This window comes from Salvia miltiorrhiza, chromosome 2 (genome assembly GCF_028751815.1).
Source record: "Salvia miltiorrhiza cultivar Shanhuang (shh) chromosome 2, IMPLAD_Smil_shh, whole genome shotgun sequence".
NCBI lineage: Eukaryota > Viridiplantae > Streptophyta > Magnoliopsida > Lamiales > Lamiaceae > Salvia > Salvia miltiorrhiza.
Window position 1 is genome coordinate 49,373,851 of NC_080388.1, and position 18,819 is coordinate 49,392,669.

An 18,819-nucleotide genomic window follows, 5' to 3' on the forward strand; every position below is an offset into this window, starting at 1 on the left:
GGGCGTCGCAAATTTTCAATTCTATTTGCCATTTATGTTTAAGGTTATTGACATATAAACAGAGACGGATCTAGAGGCCGGGCAGCCTCGGCGGTCGCCCGGTCAAATTTTTTTTATATTACCTATATATATGTATATATTTTGATGAAATTTCGGCGGTGGTCCGGTCTGTTTTCTTTACTAAAAATTTATTAAAAACATCCGATGAAATCTCGCCAGGTCCTAATTAAATTCTTAGATCCGTCCCTGCATATAAATATACGAACTTTGAGTACATTCTTTAATTGCACATTGACTTTAATTTTTCATAGGACAATACATAAACTTTCAATTTGTTATGATTTACCCTGAAACTGAAGTCTTCAAATTTCATAAATATCCAAGAGAATGATGCGTAAATTTTCATTTTTTATAGTATTGTTTTAGCTTGAATTTGTTCAGTGTTATAACTTGTTTTTTCAAATATTTTCAAATTCATGAATTTTAACTTTATTTTTTTTACTTAATTGTTTTTGAAATGGATTAAAATTTTAAAAATTTTAATTTTATGATATATTATCTAAATATCAAAATTAAAATTCATATATTTACATGTCAATATCTCCTGTGTTTACTTATTTTGGGGAACTTTCACTCATGGTACAAGTAAAGTGGAGGAAAAGAAAAAAAACACGCAAGTCCTAAATAAAATTAGATTGGCACGTGGCTGTTTTATATTGGCTGGATATACCTGCGCGTATGTAGCAAGCAGTTCATATTGCACATATAATCTTCAAAATTACTGAAAAATAAGAAAAAAGATTTAAATACGAAAGAGATGGCGAGCGGTGGCGCCGGCGGCGGAGGTGGCGGAAAGGTGTCGTTCAAAGTTACTCTTACCTCTGATCCGAAACTCCCATTCAAAATGTAAGGCTTTTCTGAATATTCTCTGTAGATTATTTCATGATCTATTAAAGAAACGTATGTTTAATTATCTTATTTTCTCCGTAAAATTGAAAATAAAATGAAAATAGATTTAGCGTACCGGAGGCTGCCCCTTTTACTGCAGTTCTGAAATTCGCCGCCGAGGAATTTAAAGTGCCCCCCCAAACCAGTGCCATCATCACTAACGGTATGTTATCGACTTCCTAATTCTTTATCGAGTTTTTATAAATTCTCGCAACTTCATGTTTTCACTATTGGCAAATTAAGTTTCTTGTGGCTGGTTGCAGTAATTTTATATAAATTTTAAGTTTGATTATTTCCGTCCCTTTTTTTTGTAGAGTTTATGATGCATGATAGTCGTGAACTCTAGTTTGATCCATGTCCCTTTTTGATCTAGGATGAATTAATAGTAGATCATGTTAATGTAGAACTATTTTTTATTACAGCTGATGGTGATGATAATATGGAAAAATTATGCGTTTGTGTATAATTTTGAGTTTGATTTATTAATATGTCATTGTAGATGTTGGCAGTGCCCCAGTAGAAACCATTCTTCTTAAAAAAGATTGTTATTTATAAGTCAATTTTGTTCTTATTGTGTTTTTACTTCTCTATCGTGCGTGTTTGAATTCTAAGAATTGCTTCTTGTGCATGTTTAATGCTGTTGTTTGCAGATGGAGTGGGAATCAATCCTCAACAGAGTGCTGGTACTTAAATTCGGCTTTACTATTTAGCTTGTTTTGTTACATATTCTCTATTTGTTTTTCTGTGTTAAGTGTTTCTCATTATTCTGAGATTGATTGGGGATTTGTGTTCTAGATGGCTATGTGGAGAATAATAGCATTGTTTGGTTAACTCATGTCGTATGCAGCTAGTTTTTGTTTATTAACCTCTGTTTTACCATCTGACATTTGCATCTAGTTTTCACCTATGTCTTTTTAGCATTTTTATCTATACCTGAACCCACCAACATTGCTTTACTTCTTTAAACCATAAATAGAAGAGATTTCTGTAATTAATTACCAGCTTCTTTTGGAGCTTGATACCTGCTAGAATACAGCTTTTCTTCTCCTTTGGCTAGACCTTCTGTATGTGGGGTTTGTGTAGATTCTGTTGAAGCAACTGAGTACATCTATCCTATACTTATTCCACTGTACACTTCCAAGCTCAAATTTTTCCACAAAGATTTCATACTTCAACAAAAATTATCTCAAGCCACCCCAGTCATTGTTCAGGTATAACAGACTTGGCTAATTTTGTCACTTAGGTTATAATTTGATTTTGTTGTTTGTGATTGTATATGTAATACAGCCAAACACAGTCACTACTATATTCGAGATACAGAGTTTGTTATGATATACATGTAGACCTCTGTGAATCAAGAGGTAGCATGGCTTGCTTTGGAATTCAGTTATTATGTGCTAGGAATTCAGTCATTATGTGCTTTTGTTGTGGCATTTTACTTCGGCTGTTCTGGGATTTTGAATATCGTGTGTTTGTGTGCTGAGTCGATGCATGGTTTGCACCTAACTCTTCTTATGTGAATTGATTTCTTAGGAAACGTCTTTCTTAAACATGGCTCAGAGCTGCGCTTAATTCCCCGCGACAGAGTTGGTGCCTGTATGTAAGCTTGAGGTCGAGTTCTATATGGTTTTTACCATCTGCATTTCAATATGTATTCTCTAGACATATTCCCCAAATCGAGTCTGTTTTGTTTTGCTACCCAAACCTTCAAAAGATGACGGTCCTAGTAAATTTAACTCTTACTTAACAGAGATGGAAAATTCTTGACCCAGTTACTTTAATAATTTTGTTTTCCGTGATAATTAATAAATGAGTAACACTGTTTTTCAGTAGTATATAATCATGTTTCTGTTATTTTTGCTCTGCTCAACTTCATTCTGATCTTCATTGATTCTTCCAAGAAAGGTGATATTTTGACTATAGTTTCTGGTAATAATTATATCAGGTATAAACGTTGTTTTTTTTTGTCCTTTTATCACCACGTCTTCCTCAAATAATTTGTTGCTTGGAAAAGCGATGGTTTGTGTCGGTTACTGCTGCACAAGGTGTAGTGCTTCTTAGATCTCCAAGATTCGATTTTTTTTATAAGATGTGAAGCCCAATTGTAATACAAGAAAATATTTGACATATGTTGTATGATACATAGGATGAAATAAAGGACACAAGTAGAAGTAGTTGTGTTGATGGAATGGACAGTAAGTAGAGTAAGAGGGTTGATCCATGTGACGAGTACCAGTCTTTTTAAGCCTGAAATAATTGCCATTTAAAGCCATTGATGCAAGGTGAAGGTCCACAACTACTACAGCCTTGTCGGTTGGTACGAAAAGTTCGCAAATTTTTTCATTAGATTTGAATCTCACCTCAAATGTTTAGTGAGAGATGAACAATAAATCTGCATCCTGTCTTCACTGCAGTACAATGCTCTCTCTCTCTCTCTTTGCACGCATCGTTTCTTGACACGACTCGGAAAAAAGCTACTCTCGGGTATATATTGTTTTATACATATATGAGGGAATATTAAGATGAAATAAGGGTGCCTTTACTTTGATTATAAAACTTTTATTGGAAAAAGATGGATAAGAAAATATTATATTTTTCTTCTTTTTTATCATATGTTTATTATAGATAAAACTATTGAAAAATGTAAAAAATTATTTTCACTAATACCTAAAGATAATAATAATATTATCCAACATTTGAGAGAAAATGAGTGAATGAGTTGCTCGAGAAAATATTTCGTCGTGCTCGTAGAAAATCTTCTATCATAGTAAATATGTGAAAATAATAAAAATATTCTTTCATTTTTTATGAAGGTAAATGAACTAGTAAATCCAGATTGGAAAAGTGATAGGAGTGGGGCTTGTGAGTTTTGCTCCTTCTAATACGAGTTAGTATCAATACGAGATTGGAAGAGAGTAGCATCAATACGAGTTACTCCATACATCATACTAATATTTATAGCCTTTTTTTTACATGAATATTTAGGAACATGTCATGTTATATAGGACGGCTCAAAGAAAAATACAAGTCATGAATATTAGGATGGAGGGAGTATGAGTTTTAATATCTAGTCAAAGGGAAAGTGTAAAGCATTCAACATAATGGGAAGAAGAGCTAAGTGCATATTAGCTTTGTTATGATTAGGTTAATGTGGTAATACAGTCCAAAAAAGTTGGATGAAGCTGCTAATACAGATCTAGGTTTTTTATGTCATATCTAGTATGGTTACATGTATCTTGTTTTGGAATAATTGGAGTTACTTGAGAGAGCGATACTGCAAAAGAGCATGTTGTATTTTAGGGAATCCACTTTTTTTCTTTTTTTCTTTTTATTTTCAGAAGCTACTAAACTTGGATGAATTCTCTACCACTTAAAGAAATGAAAGCAAATCACGTGCCTCTATTTCTTGTGATTCCACTAATGAGGCAATAAAAACGTACAACACCCACAACCACCCACATTGGAGGTGAAGCAAATCACCTACACTTCTCTCTTTCCAAATTATGAAATGATGAACTTCACTCAACCGAATACTCCAATATTGGAGTTTGCAACATTCCATTCACCTTTATAAACCACAAAAGTGGAATTCATGTAGAACCAACACCATAAAATATCAAGAATCACACAACGGATTTGTGGTCCTAAAAACATACTATGTAATGTGCAACTTTTTTATTCTACTTTTTGTTTGAAAAAATAAATAGTAAAAACACTAGGCGTTATTTAATTGTCTGAACATATTTTTCTATTATCTAAAAAAGTTATCTAGCAAGTCATTTTTATACTTAAATGTTCAAGAGTCATTTGTAACTCAATCATATCAAAACTTATTCCAAAATGTCCAAAATAGCTTCCAAAAACGAAAAGTTTATAACGCCTACAAATCGAAACCGTAATACCGAATGATTCTATAGTGTTCGAAGGGACATGTGGGACTTATTTATTGAAAAAGTTTGATGAAAAAGAAATAGAACTCATATATTTAATTATGTGTAGCTGGCTTTGCTTTTAGACTCAATAGTTTTGACAAAAGTTCAATTTTTTAGTGAAAATCCTAACAATTCAACCGTGAAGTCCGGCGGAAAGTGTAAAGTGGCATGTTAGTCTTGAAATGGCATTCGCGCCGTAGTCACAACTCCTTGTAATTTCACATCGTAATTTAATTTAATTATAATATCGTTTTGTTATGTTTACATGCCCATATATTTTAATAAGAAAATGTTTATTTCTACTTATATATATATATATATATGTGCTAAATATAGACGACGAACCACAGTATGTTGGTAAGACAATTTACCTTCATCTAATAAGTCGGAGATTCGAGTCACCTATAAGGCTAGAGTCTGACTGTGTATTTTTTTTTATATAAAATAATTTAAGAAAAAAAAATAGTATGGGCTAAATATATCAAGTGGCAGTATACTGCACATGACATGTATAGATAAAATTAAAAATAAAAATAAGGGCGTGATGAGTTACAAGATTCTTGGCACCCTACTGCACATGTATAGACATTCATCAAAATTAATGCAGATTATCATATTGGCATGACTTAAGGTGTTTCATTTCCCTAATTTAATAAATATTGCTACTTCCGTAAAAAAACATTAATAAATATTGCAACTAATTAATGTTTACTAGTTTGAACCCGACTTGTTTTACGGGCACCAGAGTGGAATTTATGTCACTTGAGTATTTCATTTAATATTTTCCTAAAAAGTAGTATTAACCAAATCATAAATTATTGTAGTATGTTTACTTTTTGAACAAAGAAGGTTTGGTTTCGGTGGTGAGGGGAAAAAGACGCCATATAGTTCCAGAATATATTAATTATATTTTGACGGCGACAAACCAACACAGCCAAAATGTATTATAAGGACAAGCAATAATAATGCCACATTTTCACATTTATTAATAAAGATTTTTTTGGTCAAAGTCAGGTTACATTCCTCCTCTTCCAAAAAACACTTCCAAACTGGCCAACAGTAACAAGACAAGGGAAAAATATTCTCAATTGATTTTTACTTTCTCATTTTTCTTTTTTCCATTTTTCGGAGGAGGGGAACTCGAAATCGCCACTATTAGAAAAAAGAGGAAGCTAATTAAATTATGAAAACTATAATTATACACTCTTTGCGATATTTTCTTCGCCACAAAAACAAAAGAGGAGTGTTATTTGAATAAAATATGTTCGGATAAAATAATGTTAAGTATTTTAAAAAATCGATTTATTTAAAAGTTTTGGTTCAAATTTAAAAAGGATTAAGTTAGTTTTATGGTTTTTCTCTAGATTGTAGTTTTTTGTAATTTTTTTTATTTTTAGTATTATATTTTTCTAATGTGTGTACTTTAAAAATAATAAAATTAAAAAAAAATCCAAAAATTACAAAAAAAAATATAATGTGGAGAAAAAATTTAATTATTTTTTAATTAAAAAATTTAAATACATTATTTTTTAAAAAATATTTAATTATTTTTTATCCGAATAGTATTAATGAAAACAAAAACATAAAATGACAGCAGAAAAAGTGTTCCCGTATCTTGGATCGATTCTCTATGGTTGTCCCTTTCTGAAAATTTATGTTATATTTAAATGTGTTAAAATTTGACAATTACCTTACCACTAGTTAATGAAATATATAAATATATGGATAGTTTGTGATATAACTAAAATAGTGGTTGCAGTTCGAGTACCTTAGTCGGTATGATCCACTAAAACTAATGAATCTGTGAACAAAGATTACATTCTATCAAGTCATTTGTCTTAATCGTCCATGAAAATTGAAAAGAGAAGGTGGGTGTAGCTTTCAATTTATTTATTTTTCTAAAAAATGTTGTAACGCCTGTAACACGTGACCATGACATAACTCCACCTCTCAATATTGATCCCTCCACAAAAACAAATTAAAGAATCTCTAATCCAATCATGCACATAATTAATTATACTTGTTCTTTTTCATTCTTTAAATCGAGGTTTTGAAGATAATGAAATACGTTTATAATAAAAGGATTTAATAGGAAAGGTTGAAAGTGAGAACTGTTAATTATTTTGTTAATTATTGAGGATATGAATAATCATTTTCAGTAACACAGTTGGTGATACAAAATTTAATTAATCCATTATTTTATATATTTAGTTTAATGCAATGTTTTCACGTTTTTTTTTTTCGAAAAATGTGTAATTTTCAGTATAAAAACGATAACCAACCACAGATTTAATCCACAACTAAGTAAGTAATTAAATTGACTTATTTTGAGTGTTTACTTAGAAAATGATTTGAAAAGAATGAAAAACATGAGACGCTCCACCCCCATAAATAGGCAATTCGTATCAACCCATGATGAACAGCAAACCATAAAAAATTCTAGAGAGAGAAAGAGAGAGAGATCCAGCAGAACACACCACATTGCATGGCGTTAACGTACACCACGGAATCCGCCGCCACTACCACCGCCGCCAGCAGATGCCGGCGGAGGCTCCACCTCAACTGCAAGCACCGACACCGGGGGGTCGTCTGCTTCTTCTACGCCGGAATATTCCACAAAAGATACCTCCTTTTCCTTACGCTTCTCTACATTATGGGGCTGATCACCTGCGCCGGTCCCCTGCTGAGCATCCTGCACCCTCCGCCGCCGCCGCCGCCGGGATCACTCTACCGCAGCCAGGAACTGTTCCTGAAGCTCTGGCCTGAAATTCAGTCAGATAATTCTTCCGCTGTTGAGGTTTTTCCTGCATCTGTTGCTGCTTACCATACTTTACATTGCTCTTGCTCTGATGTATTAGGAAAATTTATTTTTAAATGTGGTGTTGTCAAAACTTATTTTCTACTTTTTTATGGTTACTGTGGGAGCGTGCTTTTTTTTTTTTTTTTTTTTCACTTTATGAAAGTAAGGAGGGTTTCTTGAAAGGATCTGTAGTCTTGGAGATCAATCTTGATATGGACTAGTAGAAAAGGGTTAGAAGATTTGGTGTGAAGTTATGCTAGAAAATCTACTCTCTTTTTTTTTTTTCTTTTTTTTTGTCATTGTCACTAGAATCCCCTGTTTGCTTTTGGTTGCTGAGAATTCTGGGAATTTTTGTTTTAAACAATTCATTGGAGCTTAAGTGCTTAAGTTGAAGGCCCCAAGATTCTGGGAATTTGGAAACATATTGGGAAATGTCAACGGTTTGATGCGGCATGTATAAGATTTAAGTTGGAATTTGTGAGCATGTTAGAGAGAGAGAGAGGAGCGAGGAAGGTGAATTTTATAATGAACAAGTCAAAAGAATAATAAATATCGAATCTTTCCCATAGATGTTATGATCCGTCTAAAATGCAAAATATCATGATCTAATATGTTTTGAGGATTTCCTACTTGCATAGGGATTGCTTGATGCAGATTTGCTTAACTTGTTAGTAATTAGAGGCTCATCTCTTGCAGTTGGATAATCTATGGAGATACAGAAGAAAGCTGAAAGAGCAAAGGCTTTGTCAGAATGCTAATGCTCATCATCAACCAGGTATATATATGATGCCCCACAGTTTGATGATGGGAGAATTACAATGAATATGAAGAGATGTATTCAATGATATTGTTGATTTGATTTCTCATTGTCTCTTTCCTTTCATCAGTCTCCCCTAGGCTTCAGCGCTATTTGGTGATAGAGGCCAATGGTGGTCTGAACCAACAACGCTCATCGGTATGCAAACCAAGGCTCATTCTCAAAATCTTCTGTTCTGAATCTGATTTGTTATGTCTGATTTGGCTTCCTGAAATGTGCTCATTCATATGTGAACATTACGTATGCACGTTTGAGAAACATGAGAGCCGAAATGGAGGATATGCTGTCCCAATTTCCTATCTGTTAAGAGGAAAATGTTAGTTGTAGCTAAGTGTTTTAAGATGATTGCAGTTTTTGAGCAGATGATGATTAGTGATTCATTAGAGGAAAATAACTTCCATATGCAGGCCTTGCTAACAAGAGTAATATTGTACTGTCTCCATTTTTTCCTTTAATAATCTCTTCTCATTTCTATGTTTCTCTAATAACTATGGACTATGAAATAGGATAACCAAATCTTGTTGAATTTACATGGATACATGCTATTCTTTTGCTGCCTCTCATGAAAGACTTTCTTTCCATACCTTAAGAAAATGGGAATCAATGTCTTGCATTCCTTTTCTGCATCTCTGGTTTACTTTTAGAAGTAGCGCCTTAGCTATTACATTGTTGCATCTGCAGATTTGCAATGCAGTGGCTGTTGCCGGACTGCTAAATGCTACTCTTGTGATCCCTTACTTTGATGTTCATAACGTCTGGAAAGACCCAAGGTAACTTCCATGTTCACAGCGCCACTTCTTCTTCTTCTTCTCCTTCAAAGTTCAGACTCATTATGAAAAGAGCAACATGCTATAAACCTTGCTTGCTCTTGCTTTCTACATCAAATATAGATTACTGGAGGTTTCTGTTCTGGTTTACATTCTTTGTACATCGGGGACGAGAACTGCTATCATGCTTAGTGAACTCTATTTTGCTGCACAATATGCATCGCCTCTGTACTTACTCTACAATCTCTCTCTCTCTTGGTACTTCACAGTAAGTTTGCTGATATTTATGACGAGGATCACTTCATATCCTCCCTAAAAGATTACGTTATGGTGGTTCGTGAACTACCAGGCGAATTGATGGAAAGCTACAATTTTAGCATCAGCGCTATCCCAAGCATTAGGGTCCCCGCTTGGGCATCTGCTCGTTATTACATGGATGAGGTTTATCATATTTTGCAAGAAACAAGGTATGGCATGAAAAATATGGAGTATGGTTAATCTTATGACGTATCTTATTCAGGATATACAGTTGTTTCTGACATAAAGTTCACATTATCTAAGTCAATAATGAACAAGGTATCTTGATCAGGAGATTGCCTAGTAAATGATGTGCTGTATTTGTATTCACCTCATGATGCAGGGTTGTCCGAATTTCCCCTTTTGCCAACAGATTGGCAACGAGCATTCCACCAAACATTCAATTTTTAAGATGCCTAGCAAACTATAAAGCTCTGAGGTTCTCATCAACCATAATGAATCTTGCGAAGATGATTGCCGATCGAATGACTGATAAGAGCTTGAGTTATGGAGGGAATTATGTCTCAGTTCATCTCCGATTTGAAGAGGTAACCTCTATTCCTTATTTTTTAATATCTTCTAACTTATATGATTGTGAACATGTTAAAAAAAGTCTAACCACTTGAATTGGCCTTCAAAGTAGGACATGGTGGCTTTCTCATGCTGTGTGTACGACGAAGGAGAGACAGAGAAATCAGAAATGGATGTAGTGCGTAAAAGAGGCTGGGGGAAAAAGTTCACGCTCAAGAATCGGGTTTCTGAGCCTGGTCAAAATCGCGTAAATGGAAAATGCCCGATGACACCAGTGGAGGTTGGTTTTGCTTTGAAATTCTGTTTATCTTTTCTTTCTGGCTTGGTCAGTGTGGCAGTAAGCCATGTGAGGGTATCTTCCAATATCATTCAAATCTTTACCTTTTCTTAGACAAACGAGATTATTACATTTAAATGATTCAAGCCCCCACAACCATGTTGTCAGCATAGGTTGGTTTGATGTTGAGAGGCATGGGATTTTCGAACAACACTCCCATATATCTGGCATCCGGCAGAATATACAAGGAGGAGAGGTACTTAGAGCCTCTTCGAAAGATGTTTCCTCTTCTTGAGACCAAGTGGTCCCTTGCCACTGCTGATGAACTTGCTTCCATAAAGGTAATAACATCAAAGTTTTCTTCTAAAATCTTGTGTTTTATCTTTACCGCATTTTTGTCCAAATTCTTGATGCCCCTTGTGTTTTTGCAGGGCTATTCTTCGAGGCTGGCTGCTCTGGACTACATGTTATGTTTGTATAGTGAAGTATTTGTGACCACTCAAGGTGGAAACTTCCCTCATTTCTTGATGGGCCAAAGAAGATTCATCTACAACGGGCACGCCAAGACCATCATGCCTGACAAAACCAAGCTTGCAGTCTTACTGCAGAACACGAGTACAAGGTACTAATAATGTCTGTCCAAATTCAAATCTCATACAATTTGAAAGTTTTCATGATATTGACATATATAGCCTACTTCCATGGCTTGCAGTTGGGATGGTTTCAAGGACGAAATGGAGACGATGCTAGCAGAAAGTGACCGGAGGAGCATAATGGTCCCTAGAGTTAAGAAGTCGACCAGAAAGGGCTCCATATACTTGAACCCTTTGCCAGAATGCAGGTGCCTATGGGAATCACAAAACTCCACCTCAAGATCAGATTTGTTCTTATAAGATACATGTACAAAGGGCCCATGCCTACATATATTTTATTTGCTCAAACATCGTCCTCGGCTTTCACGCTGCAAAGAGAAGTACGTAGAGATGTTGCAGAGGGTGAATGGATGTTTAAGGTTACAGAGTTGAAGAGGAGAGAGTTGACCAGCTTCTATCCGATCATGCCATGATGAGTTTGGTTGTCTTTTTACCAACCGAAAAAACTGTGGAATCAACAATTTTGTTTGTTGCATAAGTTTGGAAGACTGCTACTTGCTGTTTCAAGAGCAGGAATTTGTGACATATTTTAGGCTATTTGTGGGATTGGATTTATTTGTGTGCAGTGTTTATGTCGTCAATGACAAACTCTAGTGATTAATTTAGGATCCAAACTTGGACTGTGAGTACATATTAGTGTTAATTATTGACATCATCTTTATTTAATTGACAACTCTGTAGTTATTCAATCTAAGGAATTCGAGCCGTTCGTTAGGCAGTTTCAATTTATTATTTATCAGTTGTTTAAGAGTTTTGAATTTGTGATTTTAGCGGTGGAGTTAGATATAACTAACATTTGCATCCGGACCATGTTGAGAAGTATTTTTTATATTTTATATATATATATATATCCCTCCGTTTCATTACAAATATTCCATTATTTTTGGACAGAGATTAAGAAATGTGTATAAAGTAAATAAAGTGGGTTGTCAAAAAATGAATGAGACATTTGTAAAGTGGAATATTTGTAATGGGACGGACGGAGTATCAATTTAGTTATTCTATTAAAAAATTATAAATATAATAAAAAATACAATTTTAACTGAATATATTTAAGTTTAATGTGGAACAAAATAAAAAAGAATTCACAATAATAAAAATTTAATATAATAAAAAATAAAAATAAAAAGTTAAAAGAAAAAATAAAAAATAAAAATAATAGATTTATACAAAAAAAGAGGAGACATGAGAAATAATTTTCTTAAGTTTAATCTTTAAATAATAGTATAACTTTTACATTTTAAAATCTAATATTTACATAAAATATATGAAATTAAAACTTTTGTCGTGATTTTTAATTTGATATGCATATAAAATATTTTATAATTAGTTGAACCATCAAATCTAATGCATCCATTATAAAAATTAATGCATTCGCTGTTAAAATTAATGCACTCAAAAAATAAAAAAAATTGTTCCCTTCAGGATTCGAACCCAGGATCTGCATTCATCCAACAAGATGATGCATCCACCGTAGATCTTGATAATCGAATGGCTAAAAATGGTTCTCCGTTCTTTTTTTATTTAGTGGTTCTTTCTTAAACCTCTCCATATATATATATATATATATATATATATATATATATATAGGGTTCAATTCAATAGAAAAGAACCCCTTATATTAAGAATTAAGAACAAATCTATACCATTCAATCTATTTGATCCAACGCACCAGATTTAAGGAATTAAATGGTTTAATTTATTTTGTATCAATATGGAAATTAATATTCTGATTGAAAAGGAGATATATGTCTTTTTAGTTGAGTAAGATTTGGGAAAGTTTCATCAAATCCCACCATTTTCGCTCTTTCAATGTTTATGAAGTTGATTAACAAATTTCGACGAATCTATTTCTTTGATCTTCTTAATCTTTTTTGATCGAAACGTTGTTTTCTGTTCGGCGCGCGATGGATATCGAGAACTCTAAAGGTAATTTTTTTTTGCTTACTTTTTGTGTTCGGCGCGCGATGGATATCGACGATTAAATTTGTTTATGAAACTAGGATTCATGATTTCTTGATTGTGTCTATATTGCTAGGATTAATGTATTTCAACGATTTCTTAACTTCCAGAACTCATAAATGTTAGAAATCTCTTTGAAATAAGATCTGGTGTTCGTCGAATATGTCCATGGTTAGCGTGATTGATAAAGGAAACATTCTTGGCTTAATTATGTTTTTCTTCTATTGAATTTGGAAGCTACGATTCATATATCCATGGCTACACAGAATGATAAAGGAAGAATCTTAGGATTAATTTTTTTATTATTATTATATTGATTTGCAAAGCTACGTTTCAATAACCATGGTAATATTTATGTGTAGATCCATGCATTGTAAACCTTGCTCACATTATTGGGCTTAGTTTTTATTTTTGTTGACTGAATAATTCTATATATTCCCTGCTAATAATTCTATGGTAATATTTCTGTGAATGCATAATGAATGTAGTATGTGAAATTATGTTAGAATAATACTTCATCTATTTTGATTTCAAACTTTGTAATGAGTTGATCAGCCAAAAAAATCAATTAATAAATAAACATTATTAAAAAATGTTCTTATATTTTTTATTATTATATATTAACAAATGTTGTGGATAGACAACGCAAGAAGAAACAGAGAGGTAAAGAAAATTAATTTGTAACACTTTCTATGATGTGTACTTTATTCTGTACTTTATTCTGTATGTATATGATAATACACCTCATATTTTTTGTAGTGTCCTCAAAGACCAATACAACGATTACAAAGCAAAAGGCGACGCGTCAGAAGGAATTCAAACATGGAAAAGGTGGTGAATGCGACACGTCGAGTACATTAAATGTATTAACGTCTTTTGTTTAAAACTCACGTACATATTATATGCTTGTGGGTAAAGGCACGATTTTAGGAGCATCTAGTTCCAAAAATCCAAAAGAAGACGTGAAGGGGATGAAAAAGCGTGGTATATATTAAAGTTCAACATGATCAGAAAACAAAAATTTGTTTTTGTTCTCAATGATTTTGATAAAGTTGCATTAATACTTAATTAACGATCTTCAAACTGTTCACAAACCTTAGCCGATACCTATCATCAACTATAAAATAAAATGATTTACTACATTTCGCAGGCAGACCTAAGAAGAAGGCCGATTCTGAAACTGAAGAAGACGACTCATCGACTGAATCTTCTGGTGATGATAAAGACACCTTTGTCCAACAAAAGTCTGATGAATTTCCTGCCCTTTTCACCCGTACGTCGCCTGTAGCCTTTCACAATGCATTACAACAGTTAAACACAATACATCGTGCTGCCGTAGAGATGGGATTTGGGTATATCCTGGATCTTAAGGTTAAGGATCTTCCAGCCACATTGGCATATTGGGTTATTGAAAAATTTGACTTTCGTAGTTGTGAGTTAGAAGTGAAGGAGAACTCACGTGTAAGGGTTACTGAAGATGATGTTTATAGAGTATTTGGTTTGCCGAAAGGTTCGCAAAAAATATCTCCGTTCAGGACTTCTTCCAACAATGCATTAATGGATGAGTGGGTGACCTATTTTAATGTTGTCAAAAAGGATGACATAAAAATCTTACGTGTGTTGAGTAGGATGTTGGAAGGAGTAGACGGTGGAAAATGATTCAGAAGAAATTTCATTATAGCTATGGCTTTCTCCCTGTTCCAGGACCGTTCAAATGGAGTTGTGCATCCATATATTATTGAAACACTTGAAGACATGCTCACACTCGGATAATGGAATTGGGGAGAGTATGTTATGAGATGCCTAGTGGATCAAAAAATGAAATGGCTAAAGAATCAACAGACTGTCTTTGTGGGGCCTGTGTTGTTTCTAGTAGTAAGTTTACTGTAATTTTTTTTATCTATTAATTCTTTTTAAATATTTTACAAAATATTCAAAAACAATAATGTGTGGTCTATTTGTTTGGAATGCAGCTCTTCTATGCTGATAGGATTGAAGTTAACATGAATAGGGACGAGAGGTTGTTTCCAATTTTGATCAATTGGGACAGCGGCGCACTCCGAAAAAGGCAGCGCCTAGAGAGAGATGATAAGTTTTTTGGTGGAGGCTGGATACGTGTGCCTATACCACTTCCAGACAACTATACAATGAAATTTCAACCAATGCAATAAGTGGAGGATCCAGTGGATATAGTGTTGCAAATCAAAATGGTGAAGAAGGCAAAGAAATCTCAGAGGGCGTGAAACAGTTGAAGTCGATGTATGCAAAAGCTTCAGTGACCGAACGTGAGAGTCAACTTTTCAAGAAAGCGATGTTATTAATTTCAAGTATTTATGGGGTGAAGTTTGCAATAGTCGATGGTGTTCCTCATATTGCACAAACTGATATTAATATTGAATCTTCAATATTAGTAAACAAAGAGGCATTCCAGGTTGCCGGGACAAGTGGGACGTCTGACGGGTTTAGGGAAATGGGAGAGGTATGCCAGAACTCGATTGAATTTGGTTGTTTATCGAATCGGAACCATAAGGATTAGGTTTTCGTAGTCTTCATATGTGTATTATCTTCAATATATTCTATTATGATTATTTACTACTAATAAACAACTATTTTTTCAGGGTATATCTATTGCTCATTCGGTTGGAGTTGGCAACTTTGTAAGTGGTGTTTATAGTCTTATTTGTGCTAATCATTCATTTTATATCAATATTATTCACATATTTATTTTTTCCACTGCAGCAAAAGGATATAGTGTCTGATGATTTGTATCCCATGGATATGGGCGATGGTGGTGTTAGATCTACAAATAATGAAAAGGTAACCATAACTTCATTAACTACTATTGACATTAGCCATATGATATTTACTGTAAAAACCTGTTGTAATGGTTTTGGTTTAGTTTCAAGCATAGGTATGCATTAATAACTTACATTAGTTCCTTACTCAATCATTTTTAGCACAACTTATGGTTCAGCATAAAATATATTTAGTAAGAAATTATTTATTCTTGATTATGTTGGTCTGCAATCGTATTGTAATTACAGGTTCAATAAAAATATTAGATAAGTTCATTAAAATAATATTTGTTTCATGTAGGTAAATTTCATGGAGACTGATGAATTATGTGCCCTGTTCAATGATCACGTATGTGTTCAATTTAGTGATTCAACATAAATATAATGTTCATCTTGCAAAATGATAGATTAAAAGTACAATATTGTAAACTCATTTCTGGAAATTACGTATGATTCGTTTGTTAAGAAATGAAGATGTTTAAATTAAATTATTATATTGATTTTAATGTTTGTGTTTATGTATCTTAGGCCAATCAGTGCACTGATGCTATGGATCGTGTCGACGATATGGTAGATGTTCCTAATGTCATTGATATGGTAAGATTAAAAGTACAATATTGTAAACTCATTTCTGGAAATTAAGTATGATTCATTTGTTAAAAAATGAAGATGTTTAATTTCTTAATCTTTTTTTGATTTTAATGTTTGTGTTTATGTATCTTAGGCCAATCAGTGCACTGATGCTATGGATCGTGTCGACGATATGGTAGATGTTCCTAATGTCATTGATATGGTAAGATTATAACTAACAGGGTTTAATTCTATTGAGAAGTTGTGAATGAGATTAATGAACATATCAATAAATTCTTTGAACTTCTTAATATAGCTGACGAACCCACAAATCTATTTAATTTGTTAAAAACGACGCTACCGCCAAGAATTGAACCCCAAACCAACCGCGAGTTCATAAAAATTTACAGTAAAGTTCATCAAAATGTACTAACTTGTAAATTCCTCCTCAACTTCTCAACACAATTGAGCTACTCAAATGAACTTTGCCCATAACTAACAAGCCATGTCTTTTTTTATTATTATTATTACTTGAAGGTCCAGACTTGATATAATTATTCATGATATAGCGATAACAAAAATTCTTGATAGGGACCGATTATCGGTGATATTGAAAACTGTAGTTCGGAAATTGTACTTACTCCATCGGTGATGGCAAAGGTTAGTAATATTTTATATAACATAATGTTATAAAACACTATGAATTTTACGAATGAAGACACGTAAGTGTTTATTGTAAAAATTTAGCTGTATCCATTATAATATTGAATAAATTTCGATATAATCACTTTCGTCGTGATATATGTACAAGTTCATAAGATTAAACTCACGTGTTCGACATATATATGACCTATTGACAACAGAAAAATGAGAAGAATGTTATGGGCAATGTTCCAGCAAATGTTCAAGACATCGAAGGCGCGCATACGAAGGTAAATATTATAATTTATAGTACCATAACAATATTGAGACGATATAATGGTATTTTTGAAAAGTATGTATATATCTTTTGCACGTATACTTTTAACAAGCATTCGATCAAACATTATCTCCTTTTAAGTTCAAAAAAACGTGAAAATATGTTCATTACTTCTAACTTAGTCTGCCATGGTCAAAAAGATGTGACAGTTCTGAAATGAGTGGTACTCCAATAAACTTAAATGATGTTAAAAGTGAGCAAACAAAGCAACTATGATAATTCTATTAAAATTGTTCCTGCTGATACAAGTTAGTAGCTTGAGTTGTACATAATCACTCATTGTAGGCCAACATTACTGATCAAATTATTGAAGATGGAAATTATGTTGAAGACAACAAAGGAGTGAGGGGAAAGGATATGAAGAGAAAGGGCAAAGATAAGGTTAGGACATAATGAGAATTAATCTGATATATGATTAACATAAATTAAATAGCTTCATAATATTTTATGTAATTTAATTAATTTTAGTTAACATATTAATATTTGATGACAAGTATCGGCTAAGGTTTGTGAACAGTTGAAGATTGTTAATGTGAGGAAGTCGGAGAGGATATATGTTGCATAAACTCATCTGAAAATTTTAGTAATGTTTTTTTAATCAAAATTACAAATTACATTAATTTTACAGGTTAGGTGCAAAGGAGTGGTTATAGCTGAGGTGGATAACGAAGATCGTGAGAGATCACCAGGAGTGATAAAATATACTTATGATAGGAGATCTAAGAAAGTATAGTTCGATGTGGTTGTAAATTAAATATTTAACTACTATGATAGGTGTTGGGCGAACCACTAAGTACTTCAAAGATACTACGTTTACCCATATGCCAAATTGATTTTGATGTAGGTGCATTTGAATTATGCTCATATTTTTGTAAAAATTACTGCATCATATTTTGATGTATGAATGACATGATATTTTGTTATTCTAAATTTCTAATGATTGGTATGTATTAAATTTAAACCTGAATGTTTCATGAAGCATGTGGAGGAAAACCATATCAGTGAACCAGAGTTCACTGAAATTAAGCCAAAAAAGAGTAAATGTATGAAAGCAAGTACATTTAAATCGCCTTATGTCCAAAGAGAAGTGAGCGTGTCAAAAAAGATTACCCAACAGGAAAAGGAGCTTGGGTTATACAGCTTGTATTGCGATGTTTTAGACAGATAAATTTTATGAAATAAACATTATTTTTATGAAAACTGATTTTTCACCAATCTTTAAATGTATACTAAAATTGTGTATAGGTTCCAAGTCCTATTCTCAAACTATGGTTTGGAGATAAGTAGATACGAGATGCAATCATTCAGACGGGGTTGCGTGATAAGCATGTCGTTGGTGAATGCATGGTGTAGGTTGTTGAACGAACAAGAGGATGTCCGATCAAGTTCTTCACCACTCAGATTTTTTGCGACGACGCATGTTTATGTAAGTGTGATTAATGAGATTGTTTCCTATCCACGTAGTTCGATTTGGTTTTTTGGAACTTTATG

At 33.2% G+C, this 18,819-nt stretch overlaps 3 protein-coding genes across 6 annotated transcripts; all 3 read left to right on the forward strand.

The window, feature by feature from the left end:
• Window positions 1-649: 649 nt before the first annotated feature.
• LOC131011933 (ubiquitin-fold modifier 1) lies at window positions 650-2,783 on the forward strand. Of its 2 annotated transcripts, XM_057939834.1 has the most exons (4): window positions 650-906; window positions 1,014-1,111; window positions 1,599-1,631; window positions 2,482-2,783. In XM_057939834.1, the coding sequence occupies exons 1-4, from the start codon at window positions 818-820 to the stop codon at window positions 2,550-2,552; spliced, it is 291 nt and encodes a 96-aa protein (XP_057795817.1). In that variant the 5' UTR covers window positions 650-817; the 3' UTR covers window positions 2,553-2,783. The 2 variants fall into 2 exon arrangements, with proteins under 2 accessions (XP_057795817.1, XP_057795818.1); XM_057939835.1 differs by lacking the exon at window positions 1,599-1,631 and having other exon boundaries at window positions 719-906.
• Window positions 2,784-7,222: 4,439 nt separating this feature from the next.
• Window positions 7,223-11,711, forward strand: LOC131011932 (O-fucosyltransferase 10-like). The gene is made up of 10 exons (XM_057939833.1): window positions 7,223-7,677; window positions 8,377-8,455; window positions 8,568-8,635; window positions 9,179-9,267; window positions 9,534-9,731; window positions 9,905-10,109; window positions 10,205-10,372; window positions 10,543-10,710; window positions 10,801-10,991; window positions 11,082-11,711. Exons 1-10 carry the CDS (start codon window positions 7,366-7,368, stop codon window positions 11,260-11,262), a joined length of 1,659 nt encoding a protein of 552 aa, XP_057795816.1. The 5' UTR covers window positions 7,223-7,365; the 3' UTR covers window positions 11,263-11,711.
• Window positions 11,712-12,808: 1,097 nt separating this feature from the next.
• Window positions 12,809-18,251, forward strand: LOC131011934 (uncharacterized). 3 transcript variants are annotated; one of them, XM_057939837.1, is made up of 11 exons: window positions 12,809-12,951; window positions 13,744-13,847; window positions 14,135-14,859; window positions 14,958-15,463; window positions 15,603-15,641; window positions 15,724-15,801; window positions 16,308-16,376; window positions 16,504-16,572; window positions 17,213-17,281; window positions 17,614-17,709; window positions 17,957-18,251. In XM_057939837.1, the coding sequence occupies exons 4-11, from the start codon at window positions 15,242-15,244 to the stop codon at window positions 18,059-18,061; spliced, it is 747 nt and encodes a 248-aa protein (XP_057795820.1). In that variant the 5' UTR covers window positions 12,809-12,951; window positions 13,744-13,847; window positions 14,135-14,859; window positions 14,958-15,241; the 3' UTR covers window positions 18,062-18,251. The 3 variants fall into 3 exon arrangements, with proteins under 3 accessions (XP_057795820.1, XP_057795819.1, XP_057795821.1); XM_057939836.1 differs by having other exon boundaries at window positions 13,744-13,815; XM_057939838.1 differs by lacking the exon at window positions 17,614-17,709 and having other exon boundaries at window positions 13,744-13,815.
• The last annotated feature ends 568 nt before the right edge of the window (window positions 18,252-18,819 follow it).